We start from the raw sequence: 15,957 nt of genomic DNA on the forward strand, positions 1-15,957 counted from the left end.
GGCCAGTGGTTTTCCACCCTTATGATCCACCACAAGGTCGCTGCAGCCCCCTCCCACCTCTCTACCCCCATCCCATCCTCCTGGAAACCTGCAGCGCTTAGGTCTCCTCTTCACATGCCCATCACACTTACCTTCTGACGTTCTCCAGAGCTTATGTTACATAAGGAGGGCAAGCAATGTGCCCTGAGGCTATGTAGCAGTGACCCAAATATGGCCAACATTTTGTCCTGCTTGCTTCTGAGCAGGAACAAAATGGCAGCTACCAGAGAAATTGTTTCATTTGCTGCCTTAGAGAGATCTAGGGCCACAGAAGCTTCTAAATGATGCAAAAACCTTCTGCAGCACTGTACAGACCTTGTTGAGATAGCAGAAGTTCAATTGTCCCCGGGCTGTGCAGCAGCAACCTAAAAGTGGCAACCATTTTGTCCCACCAGTTTTTGGCAGGGGACAAAATGGCACCTGCCAGACAAGCTGCTGCCTTAGAGAGGTTTCAAAGTGCTACAGAATCTATGCAAAGCTTGTTAAGACAACAAAATGAAGCAGGTACAACCCAAATGGGGCTGCCATTTTGTGAGCAGGATGAAAGAGGGACCACTTTTGGAACTGTGCCATGATGCAGCCAGGCAAAGAAGAAAGTCACCCCAGCATTCAGAAAGCCTTGGGGTCCTTCAGAAAAGGTAAGGAAGAACAAGGGTGTTTTGCCTGGTGGGGTAGGAATCAGACCTGAGGCCTGGGAGGACCCAGTGGGAATGGGGACAGGCCCATTGAGATCCAATGGGAATGTGGAAAGGCATGAAAAGTGGAGCATGGAACATCTCAGAGATGGTGGGGCTTGTGAGGGCTAGAATAGGAGGCATAAGTCTATACTAGGCCTTCTACGGCCTTCCCCACCCAGGAGATATCCCACACTCTACTTAACAACCCACACATTCATTTTACATTTCAATGGAGAGAGCAGAGATGGGCGGTTGTTAGGTGACATTTTTCACCTAACAATTGCTGGCATGGGACCATAAAGGGCAGGCTTCATTACAGCCATATCTGAAGGGCTATCTATATCCTGTAGTAATATTTTCTGTTGGTGCAATAGTGAAAATTTAAATATAATGCCATCGTTACATTCCTAGTAACAATAAATTGTCATGTTCTGTTTAATCTTGACGTAGCTGTTTCAGAAATTAAAGGTTACTCTGCTAAAAATAGTGTTTCTCTTCATTAACTTTATAGCCTGATTGCCATCTTCATCTTCATCTGCGCTGGCCAGATAATCCATATGTGTCAGGGATGGTTCATACTAAGGATACAGCACCAGGACTCATAATGGGGGCAGGTAAAAAAAAGAGAGATAACTAAACATTTTATTTTTGGTGTTTTTCAGTAAAAAAGACAAATAATAATGGAACTTTGTCTCAAATTGCTTATATCTTGCAGCTGTTGGTTTCAGTTCCATCCTATTTGCTTGTTTCTTTTGTGTACAAAATCAAATCCACAGAGGGAAATAACAGGCAACAGAGTTTCCCCTCTGTTTTGTCTTTACACTTTTCTCTAGATATTGCTATAACAGATGCTATTACCATATGTGGGAAATGCAGTGAGAGCTATATGCCCGTATAATAAATACAAAGGGAATATTTGAGGAAGCCAACTAGTGTTATTGGAAATACTGTTTCCCTCTCTTTCTCAGATAATACAGTATGTTCAGGCCTTTGCCTTCTGAAAGAGTCTCTAGCAAAGTCAGAGAACTCCTGACACTTTATGAAGCTTCTTGACCTTCCCCTTTCATTTAAGAACTGAAGGGATAAAGTATCATTCCAATTGCATAGGAGTTAAATTGAGGATAAGGAAAGGGGTGTCCTTTGAGATTTGGACTTGAGTAAAGAAAAAATAGGTGGCCCAAATTGGCAATAATAGCCTGAAACATTCTCTTTGTTATAATTCCCAGCTACAGCTACAGTTAGAATGATGCTGAACACTCACTACCCAATCCAATTTAGATTCACTAGTTATTCTTTCTCTGGACTGAAACAAACAGTATATCTTCACCAATCACTAGAGTTAGGATTGTATTGAGCATTTAAGATGCCAATCATCACCTCCAATTCTAAGCTTACTCATCTCAGAACCCTCTTGAATTATTTCTATTTTTTTTTACTGCCTATCTCACCCTCCTTGTATGTGAGAACTATGATTAAACTAAATGCCTACTCTTAGCCCCTTGCTAGCAAAGCAAGTATAAATTGTTTTGTCTGAGTGTCTGCATGGGAACATTGTAAAATGAAGGGCTAGCAAGAAGTAATTGATAAATACAGGTTTAAAGATATGTGTGGTTTGGAAGCTGCAGACTTCATTTTAAATTTACAGATTAATTCTTGCATTTATGTCTTCATATTAGAGACACACATTTTCTTCCTGTAGAACACTGTGTTCTTCCGGACTTCATGTGTTGTTAGAAATATTACTGATTCTACAAAGAAGTCATTGAAACCAGTTATTTCACCTTGTACCTAGCACAGACGTTTACAGTGTGCAACCTTAATAACCCTCCACATTGAACCAACAATCCAAGTTGTTTTACATAAGCCGTGATTAGGAATGGAAAACTATGAATGATTGTGCCTAAGAGCTGAATTTTTTAAAAAAACATAGTGGAATGTCATCTGGCAATCAGCACAAATCAAAGCTGCCATGATGAAGTTTTTTCTTGTTGCATGCCAAAAATGGGAGTGTGCATGCATGCTAGAGTGCGTGTGTGCCAGCACAACTCTCCCATGAGCCACACTGTGCTCATCGCTGTGCATGTCCCCCTCTCCCCGTTGGGCTGTTTTTCACCCTTGTGCTTCCCTGAAGCTTCCAGAGTATGAAAAATGGCCCAATGGGCAAACCAGAAGTTCAGAAAAATGGACTTCCGATTTGCCCATTTGGCTGTTTTTTGCGGTCTGGAGCTTCAGGGAAGCCTCCTGAACCCTCCGAAGTGCAAAAACCTCCTTTCCCAAGACTGAAAATCAGCTGGCCAACATGCGCATGCACACTGGAGCTGACATAGGGCAACACCTCACATTCCCTCAGCCATAGGTTTGTCATCATGGGCCTAGACCTATCTTTAGATCACATCCATTTCCTGATTCACTTTTAAACTAAACATTTGATACACAAATGTTACAGTACACAAGAAATATATACATTGCCTTGCATGCAGTACCTACTTGCTTCCAGCTTCCAGAAAAGAGTACCAAATCCATCATCTACACCCAGTCTGTACACTTGAACTGCATTTGTTCTGACTCGCCTGAGACAGATGCTCAACTGATAGAATTAAGCTAGTAATCAAGAGACTGAATTCCTCACCCAAGAACAAATCAATATAGCTAGATCAGTTCCCAAAAAAGATCTATTAAAAGATAGACCATAGAAATAGACCATTGATTATCACCCACAGCTTGCAGCTCAAGCCTCTCAAACAAATTATTAATAAGCTACAATCCATACTGACTAATAATACTATACTTTCTCAAGCACTGGGCAGCAGACCTGAAATAATATGAAGGCAGCTATCCAACCTGAAACAAATTTTCATAGGAAACAAGAAACAACAGAATTGTTGTCATGGGCTCTAACAAGCACATACACAAGATTAGAAGCATCTTTGCAGATGTTATAATGTGATACATGCCAATGTTCCTCGGGATTACTCACAGGACAACTTTGTGTAAAAAATTTATGGTCACAAATTTGAAATTAGGACTCAAAATAAAGACAAAGTGATATCTGAGCATTTCAATCTCCCAGAACACTCTGTAGGAGATATCAAACATTTTTGGAAAATAGAACCACAGAGCAAGAAATAGTTGAACTCACATCAAAATGTTTCAGGCAATCTCGGATTTCAACAAGCACAATAGGTTTTCAACACATTATAATTGTTAAGGAACTTGCACTCTATCTCACATGTGAACTGCATCTGTATAACCAACCTCTCTCTCTCTCTCTCTCTCTTTCTTTTCCCATTTCATCACAGTTTAAATCCTACATCAGTCTAGCCATGCTATTTATCTGATGAAGCAAGCTGCAGCTCACAGATTCTTTCTGTCTTTTAATAAAAATTGTTAGTCAGAAAAGGTGGCATCAAAGTATCTATTTTTGTCACCGTAGGTTAACATAGCTCTCCTTCAACAATATTATTGCTGTTGTTGCTGTTGTTGTTGTTATACTTTTAGGAAATCTGGGTGCCCAGCTTGTGGAATACAAGGAAGAAATGTATATAACCTCTGACTGTGGCAAAACATGGAGACAGGTATTGAAATGATGGGATAGGTTTGTTCATTTTACATTATTTTGTATTTGTTCGTTTATTTAAAAAGGTGGGATACAAGTAAATAAATAAATATATTAATATAAATAGCAGTTTACAGAGAGTAAGCATATTGCCCCCAACAATCTAGGTCCTGATTTTACCTACCTTGGAAGGATGGAAGGCTGAGTCAATTTTGAGCCTACTGAGATGCGATCTGCCAAACTGCTGGCAGCTGGGGATCACCAGAAATAGCCTGCAGTACTGCACTCTAAACATTGCGCCACTGAGGCTCTATTGCAATAAAATTATGCAATCTCACAACCCATAAGTATGTTCTGATTCAGTGAAAAGAAAATATATAGAAAATTAGCTTTTCAATAAATCAATTCAAACTGAATGAACGGCCTCATATGTGAATCCTAATATGACCAAGCTATTCATTATCAGTAGGTGGGGCTTTAATGATAGTCCAAATGAACTCTACAGACAGAAAGAATGAGTGAGTTATTGTTTATCAGCAATCATCTTGCCACAATGCTGTTCCCAGTAGATTATGTTTTTGTATATATCAACCACTTCATTAAGGATATGATATTTTTTATCATCTATATTTTATTACTATTGGGATTTTTTTTCTTGAAGGCTTGATGACATAATCACTTTTTAGACATTTAGTTAAGTGAACCCTAGCGCTAAGCATATTTACACAAAATCAATTCCTTTTGCATTTAATAAATATGACGTGGATTATAGCCTTGGGAAAGCATAGCGAGCCATTATTTTTTAAGTATGGTATAACCTATTTCCTTCTTGAATGATATTTTAAATGAATGTATTCTCACATTATCACTTGAGTCATATTATCTTTCACCTTTACATACCATACTTTTCAATCATCTGTGCTGTGTCTACTATTTTCATGACCCAAAATGCAGGTAATCCTCAACTTATGATCACAGTTGAGCCCAAAATTTATGTTACTAAGCAAAAAAATTGTTAAGTGAGTTTTGCCCTATTTTACAATTTTTCTTATCACATTTGTTAACTGAATCACTGCAGTTGTTAAATTAGTAACATAGTTGTTAAATGAATCTTGCTTCCCAATTGACCTTGCGTGTCAGGAGTTCACAAAAGATGACCCCATGACTCCATGATACTGCTACCGTCATAAATGTTGTCAGTTGTCAAACATCAGAATATAAATAACGTGACCATTGGGATGTTACAGTGGTCATAAGTGTTAAAAATGGTCATAAGTCACTTTTTTCCATGCCATTGTAGCAATAACAATAGCACTTAGACTTATATGCTGCTTTACAATGCTTTGCAGCCCTCTCTAAGTGGTTTACAGAGTCAGCATATTGCCCCCAACAATCTGGATCTTCATTTTACCCATCTTGGAAGGATGGAAGGCTGAGTCAACTTTAAGTCTGGTTGGATTTGAACTGCCAAATTACACTCAGCTGGCAGTAAGCAGAAGTAGCCTGTAGTATTGCATTCTAACCACTGTACCACCAAGGCTTTTCTAACTTCAAATGGTCACTAAGTGAACTGTTGTAAATTGAGGATTACCTATATTTGATGTTACAATTTTCATGAAATTTTCATTACTTCCTAATCTCTATTGTTATTTCCCCCACGTTTCCCTCATTCTGTTGTCACTCCAGTCTTTCCTAGATTTCAGTGTGTGCCCCCCACCAGTCCAATGAATCCCCTCTCCCCTCTTCCAGCATTAGTCTTTTTTTGATCCAATATGCTAATACGGTTTTCATGAAAACCTAATTACTTTGTTATTTTTCTTTTCCTGGCCATTAGGTTTTTGAAGAGGAGCATCATATCTTATATTTGGATCATGGTGGTGTGATTGTGGCCATCAAAGACACATCTATTCCTCTGAAAATACTCAAGTAATCCTGCAGCAAACTTTCATTAGTCTACTGTATTTTCAGTACTAAAAATATTCCAACTGAAATGTTTTTTTCTTCTAAGAGAGTTATTTACTAATTTAATATTTGCTCCATGTTTGCTAAATGTCTATGGAGATTCCCAGTCATCCAGGTCATGGTTGTCCCAAATATGCTTTTTCAAGAGGCAAGAGCTTAAGAAGCTTGTTGGATGAGAAGTGAAACATCTTCAAAGAAAAACCAGAAAGTCCAGTTGCCTTTTGAAAAAGTACCTTTGGGACATCCATGTTTGCTGGATACTGTATATTCCTATATGTAATAAATATACTTATCCATGGAAATCAGGAAACAAAACATAGGTAAGGAGGTCATTCTCCCCCACCTCCCTCAGGCATCTATAAATAACTATCTAGAACATAGAAAACAGAACAATAAGATTAGAGGGGACCTTGGAGGTCTTTTAGTTCAACCCCCTGCCTGTTGCAGGAGATCCTATATCACTCCAGATTTTTATTGGACTTGATGCTCTGGATACACTTGACCATAGAAAGAATAACAAAAGCAGAACAGAATAGAAGAGTTGGAAGGTCCTGTAGTCCACCTCCCACCCACCCACCCACTCAAGCAGGAGACCTATACCAGTGATGCCAAACATTTTTGGCCCTCTAATGGCTGGAAACAGCCTGTTTCCCAACTTCTGGTTGGCCCAGAAGGTTCTTGTTTTGCCCTCACCAGACTCCAAAAGCTTCCCTGGAGCTGGGGGAGGCCCTCCTCCACCTCCTGGAGGCTCTCTGGAAGCCAAAAATGCCCTCCCAGAGCCTCTGTGCAAGCCAAAAATTAACTGGCTGGCATACACATGAATGTTGGAGCTGAGCTAGGGCAATGGATAGCTTGCCAGCAAATATGGCTCTGCATTGCACCTGTGGCACCCGTGCCATAGGTTCGCCATCACTGCCCTATACCATTTCAGACAAATGGCTGTCCAACCTCTTTTTAAATATCTCCATTGATTGAGCCCCCACAATTTCTTGAGGCAAGCTGCTCCAGTGATTGATTGTTCTCTCTATCAGGAAGTTTCTCCTTAGTTCTAGATTGCTTCTTTCCTTGATTAGTTTCCATCCATTGCTTCTTGTCCTATCTTCAGGTTCTTTGAAGAATAGGTCAACCCCTCTTCTTTGCGGCAGCCCCTTAAATATTGGAACACTGCTAACATTTATTATTTATTTATTATTTAGATTTGTATGCCGCCCCTCTCTATCCTTCTTTTCATTAGACTAGACAATTTCTGCAATTACTTTTCATGTTTTAGCCTCCAGCCCTTTATCCATCTTTGTTGCTCTTCTCTGCACTCTTTTTGAATCTCAACATCTTTTTTATATTGTGGTGACCAAAACTGAATGCAATATTCCAAGTGTGATCTTACCAAGACATTATAAAGTGGTATTAACACTTCACATGATCTTGATTCTATTCCTCTGCTAATGTAGTTTAGAATTACGTTGGCTTTTTTGGCAGCTGCAGCAAACTGCTGGCAAATAATTAAGCAATTGTCCACTGGGATTCCCTAGATATCTCTTGTAGTTACTGCTAAATTTTACCTATTTTGTATATGTGCATTTGGTTTTTTAAGCAAGTAAAACCTTATTTTTCTCACCACTAAATTTCATTTTGTTAGATGGGACTCAATTTTTCCAGCCTGTCAAAGTCTTGGATCTTGAGTTTATCTTCTGAGTTCTTGGTTATTCCTGCCATCTTGGTGTTGTTTGCAAATTCCTCTTCTATCCCCTGTCTATTTGGATATCTTTAAAAGTGGATTCATTAGGGGTATGCAAAGCTTTCTGTAATTGCTAATCATAAAAAAGTTAACACCTTAAGGAGTTAAGATGCTATCAGTTGAAACTACTATTTTCTGGCAACCCTGGCCTGTTCACTAAATCTTCTTAGTGCTCATGGCAGTGATGTTTCCATGTATAATAATCTGGGTCTTCCACTATTTTGGTCTCTGAGAAAAAATGAATAGAATAACTGGTGGTGGTGGTACTATTCTTAACCATTTGGAAATATTCAGTATATGTCTCTTCTAAAATACCTAGTAGAGAATTTCCTATTAGTATTGACATCTAATTGGCTACTATGCAAATTGCATGCAGCCCAAGATAATAATTTGATCTTACCCAGGGCAACTATTCTGAAGTTTTGGTAAATTTGATAATTATTTTGATTCTCACTTTCACATATTACTTACATTGTGACCTACCACATTGAGTCTCAAATCAATCTCTCTCAGATCTCATGATAAAATTTTATGTAACGTAAGGGACTTGTTTATATCAGAAACTTGATGACAGAGGGCCCCATCAAACGGATCTTACAATTTTCCTCTGTGTGTTTTCTATTGTATGATTAAATCACACTGATTTTTTTTCATGCATTGTTCTGGTTAAACTATTAAGTCTGAAATACAGGTAGTTCTCAACAACATATGTGAACCCCAACATTTATTCTAATAAGCAAGACAGTTACAAAGTGAATTTTGACCCATTTTACAATATTTTGTCACAGTTCTTAAATAAATAACTGCAGTTGTTAAGTGAATCACATTGTTGTGAATTCAGCTTCCTTCATTGACTTTGCTTGTTGGAGGCTGATTGGGAATTTTGATCTGAACGGTCACTAAATGAATAGTATAAGTCAAGGAATGCCTGTTTCAGATTTTGAGATGATATCTTTTGAGGTAACTTTAGTAGCAGAATTTTTTTTGCAAAGTACTCAAATATGTATACATGATGTAGCCCTTTACTGACAATTGGAATTGGGATTTCAATTGCTAAACAATGTGGTGGTAAAGTGTAGTGCGTTGCTTAGTGACCACAATCCCTGTAATCCTGGTTGCCATCATTAACTCAAATTCATAATTGTTAGTCAAGGCAACTTTCTCTCAGCTTCTCACAACCAAGTATTTGGAGAAGCTGTCAGGAAGTCAAAAGTTCCACATCTTCAGACAGGTAAATGGCTGCTGGGAGGAGGAGAGAATGAAGGGAGGGGTTAAGGGCATGAGGGGTGCGAAAGGTGTGTGAGAGGCATAGTCTGTGAGGAAATGCTCAAGGATGGGAGCAAGGACCTGGGAGGGTGCAAGAGAGGTGCCACCAGGGTCAGGGAGAGTGTGCAAGGGTGAGAATTTGCAGAGGGGTGTACAAGAGGCACTATGTGGCTTGGAGGGAGTGCTCGTAGGTCAGAAGTCACAAGGGAGGCACAGGGAGGGTTATAGAGAGTGCACTGGGATCAGAAGTGACCAGTGTGGTAGAAGTGCAGATGTTCTATGGGAGAGTGCAAGTGTGGGAGAGATACCCCAACAACAGTGGAGGTTACAAATAGTATTGATGTGATTGTGGGGTGCTTGGCAACTGATTGTAAATGTGAACAGGTTGTCAAACTTCTAGATTACAATCACACTATTACAGAATTGCTGGAACAACCAGAACTTCAAGGACTGGTCCTAACCAACATTCATTCAGCATCAGCAGAACTTGAAGGATCACTGAACAAATGATCATAAATTGAAGACTACCTATAATGGTTAGCTTTAGAATATCTGCTCTTTAACTACTTTGGACTTTGTGAATCCTATTAAATTATTTAAAGAAATAGCATTGATTATTTTACCAATTCCATTACAGATTCAGTGTAGATGAAGGTCAAACTTGGAGCACCCATAATTTCACAAGTATATCTGTGTATGTGGATGGTCTACTTAGCGAACCTGGGGATGAGACTTTAGTCATGACGTAAGTATCTTTTATAGCGTCAGCTAACCAAATACACCAATTAGTTTAAATGTCAACAATTAAAAATGTTTAACTTAATGTAATGAAACAATTACCCAAATATTTAATTTAGGAACACACCCAAGGTTTTCATTTTTTGCTGGACATCTTTAAATCAAATGAAAGCAATTTAATTATTGATAAAATGTATAACTATGTATTTTATTTTAATATTTTAAGGTATATGCAGATTAATTTGAATGTGATGTAGAGGGTAAAAATTAATTTTTTTGACAGAGTCTACGGAGAGCGGCGGCATACAAATATAATAATAATAATAATAATAATAATAATAATAATAATAATAATAATAATAATAAAGCAATTTAATGGATAATAATTAAATGGGAGAGTACATATGGGAAATACTGTTGTGATAATATGGAAGCTTCGGGATTTAGTAGAAGAGTAAAAGGAATGCCTTAGATATAGACATAATGGGTAATAGATAAATAGATGCCTGACTAAACATAGATTACTTCAAAGTTAAACACAGATAAGCCAAACTTTCTGTTGTAAAGTCAAGTGATTATAAATGTTCAAAAAAGCAAAATTCTTGACTACCATATAGTCTCCATTGTCTCTTCTAGATATTGAGATATCGATATGCAGGGTCAGTTAATTGCTAATATTTAAAGTATGGCACAGAACAGACTGATTATGAAAATAATTTGAAAATACTGTATAACATTTTCATGTACTGAAGAGCCCTGGTGCCACAGTGATTAGATTGTAGTATTGCAGACTAATTCAGGTGACTGCCAGCATTTCAGCAGTTTGAGACTCACCTGCTCAAGGTTGACTTGATCCATCCAAGGACGGTAAAATGAAGACCCAGATCGTTTGTGGAAGAGGTGGCTTCCTATCGGTTCGAACCGATTCTATAGAACTGTTAGTAACTTGTCCTGGGTCACTGGAACTGGGAGCGATCCAGATCTGCCATGACCCTAAACTGGTTCTCTCGGCATTGCCATAGGCGCCACCATCTTGTTTTTTTGCTTTTGCTCATGTGCAGCTTTTTTTTAGTACTGCAAATGCGAATGCACGCAGGCACAAAGCATGTGCACTGTATGCAATGCGTGTCCGTGCGGCGCATCCCTGAGCGAACCGGCAGTAGCAGAATCTGGAACCCACCCATTTAAAGTCATTGAAAGAGGGCTGCAAAGCACTGTGAAGTGGCATATACAGTAACTTTTGCTACTGACCGCTCTTTCATTCAAAGTTACATTAGCACCGGAAAAGAAGATTTATGAGTGGTCCTTGGAGTTGCAGTTTTCTGTAGACACATAATCACAATTTTGGCATTTGGCAACCAACATACATTTACAACAGTTGCAACATCTGTGATTGCTATTTATGACCTCAACTGGCTTCCAACAAAGCAAAGTCAATGGGTAAATGGGTAGAAAGTCACAAGTCACAGTTATGACATCATATGATGCAGCCAGAAGTGACATTGTAAGTCAGCATGGTTCACCTTACAATCACACCCCATGGTGATTGAGTTGTTGGTCCCAACTGCAGTAAGTAGTGAGAACGATCTGTATTTATCATAGCCAACCATAGCAGAAGGCATTCCTTATTATATTCTTGTGTTTCACTCCCAGTCTTTTAATTGGGAACTCATTGGGGTTTTTTTCTCTTTAGGGTGTTTGGACACATCAGCTACCAGTCAGATTGGGAGCTAGTGAAAGTAGATTTCCGTCCATCTTTTTCCCATGAATGCACTGATGAAGATTATGAATCTTGGGATCTGACAAATCTGCAGGTGCAAATACATAGAAAGAAATAAGTATCATATTTAGTGACATTTGTTTGTGTAATACTAAAGCATGTTTAGTATTATCTGTATTAACTGCACTAAGGCTGTGGTTCAGTTAAAGAGAAACATAATTTGTCTAACTGAACGGATTAACAAACCAGCACATCAAACTAAAACTTAATTTTGAGTTCATATCTAAATTCTAAATGAAATATGATTTGTAAAGACCTCTGTTTTCCTTATTTGAATAATCTGGGAATTTATAGTATGGTTTCATTCTATCATAAACAAGAGACACAGAGAAGGGGGAATATGCAGGTCACATAGTTTATGTTTGTGATATAATCTCAACTTTTGTTCCCCTGAATGTAGCTTAATTTCTAAATAGCCAGGCATAGGATTGCACTAAATCCATGGCTTGCCAATTACAGATGAAACAGACTGCTGTGAGAGAATAGCTTGATTTCTTGGACTATGCTCTGATTATTCCAGGAAATTCATACTCACAGAAGTCATCAAAAATAATCATTCTTGTTTAATTAAAATCAAATGTTATATATATTAAAGGCATAACTTCCAATTTGAATTTGTAGCTCAGATTTATTTAAGAAAGGTAATGTGGCACGAGCTATCAGATAGCATTTTGATGCAAAGCAAAAAAGTTGGGGAGGGGGAGATGTTTCACAATACAATATACTTTATATTGTATTGTGAAACATCTCCCCCCCCCAACTTTTAGAGTATTTTTAGTTAAGTGAACATAAAATCAAAACTTCAGAGGTATGAGTTGCTCAACTGCAAAATGAATAGTGTGAAAAGTATGCAAAGAACAATTTCAGACTAATATATTACTCCTTAATTTTTAAAACGAAGGCTCTCTTCTAGCTCAAATATTTATAAATACAGTGGTCCCCCGATTATTGCGAGGGTTCTGTTCCAGGACCCCTCGCAATGATCGGTTTTTCGCGAAGTAGCACTGCGGAAGTAAAAACACCATCTGCGCATGCACAGATGGTGTTTTTACTTCCGCCGCAGCAGCGAGGAGCCGAAGATTGGGGTTTCCCCGCCGCCCATGCAAACTCCTCGCTGCTACCGTGCCCGCCGCTTGTCCGCCGCCTGCCTGCCTGCGCGCCCGCCCTTCGCCCGCCCACGCCGTTCGCTCGCGCCGCTTCCCAGCTGAGTCCTGAAGCGAACTTCCGGAAGTTCGCCTTTGACGTTTGGCTTCGGGACTCAGTTGGGAAGCCGCGCGGCTGTTTTAAAACATCGCCGCCAGCATGGGGGGCTTCCTAGCAGCCCCCCAAACCCGGGTTGGGGGCCCGGGGGGTGCTGGCAAGCCCCCCATGCCGGCGGCGATGTTTTAAAACAGCCGCGCGGCTTCCCAACTGAGTCCCGAAGCCAAACGCGGAAGTTCGTCTTGGCTTCGGGACTCAGTTGGGAAGCCGCGCGGCTGTTTTAAAACATCGCCGCCGGCATGGGGGGCTTCCTAGCAGACCCCCAAACCCGGGTTGGGGGTCTGGGGGCTGCTAGGAAGCCCCCCATGCCAGCGGCGACGTTTTAAAACAGCCGCGCGGCTTCCCAACTGAGTCCCGAAGCCAAACGCGGAAGTTCGCCTTGGCTTCGGGACTCAGTTGGGAAGCCGTGCGGCTGTTTTAAAACGTCGCCGCCGGCATGGGGGGCTTCCTAGCAGCCCCCCAAACCCGGGTTGGGGGTCCGGGGGCTGCTAGGAAGCCCCCCATGCCGGCGGCGACATTTTAAAACAGCCGCGCGGCTTCCCAACTGAGTCCCGAAGCCAAACGCGGAAGTTCGCCTTCGCTTCGGGACTCAGTTGGGAAGCCGCGCGGCTGTTTTAAAACATCGCCGCCGGCATGGGGGCCTTGCCAGCACCCCCCGAACCCGGGTGGCCGGGCGAGCAGCGAGCGAACGGCGGGTGGCTGGGCGAAGGGCGGGCGAGTGGCGAACGGCAGGCGAGCGGGTGCTGGGGGGGGCTTCTCGCCCTCCCACCAGCAAGAGGGGGAAGACCCAGGGAAGCCGCCCAGCAGCTGATCTGCCCGGCGCCATCTACGCATGAGTGGCCATAGAAAAAAGGGCGCGCATGCGCAGATCGTGTTTTTACTTCCGGGTTGAAAAATCGCCATATAGCCGTTTCGCAATGATCGGGATCGCAATACCCGGGGGATCACTGTACAGCAGTGTGTATTCCTTGATTAAACTTTTAGCTGAGTTAGTATGTATCAATATTTTATCAAATGCAATTAACATGATACACATTATACATGTTGTAGACTGGACTGGCTAATTGTTAGTGATCTGGAGATAAAGTACTGTAATTATAATGGCCAGAGTACGACTAGGTTTCAACAATCAATCTCTTAATTGCCTGTAATTGATTTCAGACTAGTTAAGATAAATGAATCAAGATATTTTTAAGATACAAAATTTAGGGATAATTTCTTGTATGATTTGAGCAAAAGGCATACTTATATTTCAACTTGCTTATTACAACAAAATTAATTGAAAGTGAGGAAAAATGCTCTGTATGAAGTCTACCTTAGTATTGCTACACTGGAAATAGCTCTGTGTAGATTTAGACAAGAATGTATCTCAGTGGAAGTTGCACAGCACAAGAATTGAGCTTGTTGTCTTCTGTTACATGAGATCAGTCATTTCGTTTTAGCATTTAATTTGTTTCTCCTTTCCTTCACACACATGCCTGTAAACATTCCTATATTTTCTATACTAAATATTAACATGTGTTGTTAAGCCTGCCCACAATAGATGTTGTGTGTTTATAATCAATACAAGAAGTGGGGAAAAAGGAAGAAGTTAAATTGTGTTGAAAAAGATCAGTTCATGCAATCTGCATGTGAAACACTTGTTAGATCTTATTCTTATACAGTGGTACCTCTACCTACAAATGCCTGTACTTACAAACTTTTCTAGATAACAACTGGGTGTTCAAGATTTTTTTGCCTCTTCTCAAGAACCATTTTCCACTTACAAACCCAAGCCTCCGAAACTGTAACCAGAAAAGGCAGGGAGAAATCTTCATGGGGCCTCTCTAGGAATCTCCCGAAGGGAAACAGGGCCGGAAAAGGTGGGGAGAAGCCTCCGTGGGGCCTCTCTAGGAATCTCCTGGGAGGAAACAGGGTCTTCACCCTCCCTGTGATTTCCCCAATCGCATGCATTATTTACTTTTACATTGATTCCTATGGGAAGAATTGCTTCTAATTACAAACATTTCTACTTAAGAACCTGGTCACGGAACGAATTAAGTTCGTAAGTAGAGGTAGCACTGTATCTGAAATTTAATTGAGACAATTCTTGACAATTCTTAACTGGATTGAGAATTAGTCCAAGAATTGTTTTACAAATAAACAATTAAATAACAATTAAATAACTTAAATAACAATTAAATAACAGTTATGAGAATTAACCTTTAATATTCAGGGTGACCGTTGCATAATGGGCCAGCAGAGAACTTTTCGAAGGAGGAAGAATACATCATGGTGTATTAAAGGAAAAAACTTTATGTCAGCGCTTTCTTCCAAAGTTTGTGAATGTAGTTCTTCTGATTTCTTATGGTAAGTTTTTCTCTCTTCCTGTCTCCTCAAGTGGACCGAGTTGTTAATGTTATGTATAGACATACTGAAAAATCCATACATAGTCCTTGATTTATGATTATAATTAAGCCTGGCAATTATGGTCATAAATCATGATGGTTGTAAAGTGGATCACAATTTGCCCATTTTATTACCTTTTTTGTGACAGTCATTAAGCAAATCCCTTGTTCAGTATAGGCATAGTTTTGCCAGAAACCAGAAGAAGATGCCAGTTTCTGCTAAAAGCATTGCAAATCATGGCCACCGGGTAGGGTAAACAGCTGTAAATGTAAGCCAGTTGCTGAATGCCCAGAATGTAGTCACATTACTGCAGGGGAGAGTTGACATCAGAATTTCAACTCTGGGTTCAAAGTCCCTTTTGGGGGGGGGGGTTGGAGCATCTATTGAAACTTTGAACAAATTGCTAAATAAGTCAAAATTACCTTTATGAACAGAAATTATTGTTTTTATTTGTTTAGAAGAGAACAGTTGTCTTCGCAAAAAAGAAAGGAACAATATAACCAAGATTTCATTTATTTCTATGACAATCCCAAAATAATCAGTATGACAGTTCACA

At 40.0% G+C, this 15,957-nt stretch overlaps 1 protein-coding gene across 3 annotated transcripts in view; it reads left to right on the plus strand.

Moving 5' to 3' along the window:
* The window catches only part of SORCS2 (sortilin related VPS10 domain containing receptor 2), a 116,136-nt gene that overhangs the window by 63,395 nt on the left and 36,784 nt on the right, over positions 1 to 15,957 (plus strand). For all 3 annotated transcript variants that reach the window (XM_070746977.1, XM_070746978.1, XM_070746979.1), the window contains exons 11-16: positions 1,228 to 1,330; positions 4,215 to 4,291; positions 6,107 to 6,198; positions 9,873 to 9,980; positions 11,667 to 11,787; positions 15,229 to 15,362. In XM_070746977.1, coding sequence (XP_070603078.1) covers positions 1,228 to 1,330; positions 4,215 to 4,291; positions 6,107 to 6,198; positions 9,873 to 9,980; positions 11,667 to 11,787; positions 15,229 to 15,362 — 635 coding nt within the window. The remainder of the gene's footprint in view (positions 1 to 1,227; positions 1,331 to 4,214; positions 4,292 to 6,106; positions 6,199 to 9,872; positions 9,981 to 11,666; positions 11,788 to 15,228; positions 15,363 to 15,957) is intronic.

Source organism: Erythrolamprus reginae, chromosome 3, assembly GCF_031021105.1.
Source record: "Erythrolamprus reginae isolate rEryReg1 chromosome 3, rEryReg1.hap1, whole genome shotgun sequence".
In the NCBI taxonomy this organism is placed as follows: Eukaryota; Metazoa; Chordata; class Lepidosauria; order Squamata; family Dipsadidae; genus Erythrolamprus; species Erythrolamprus reginae.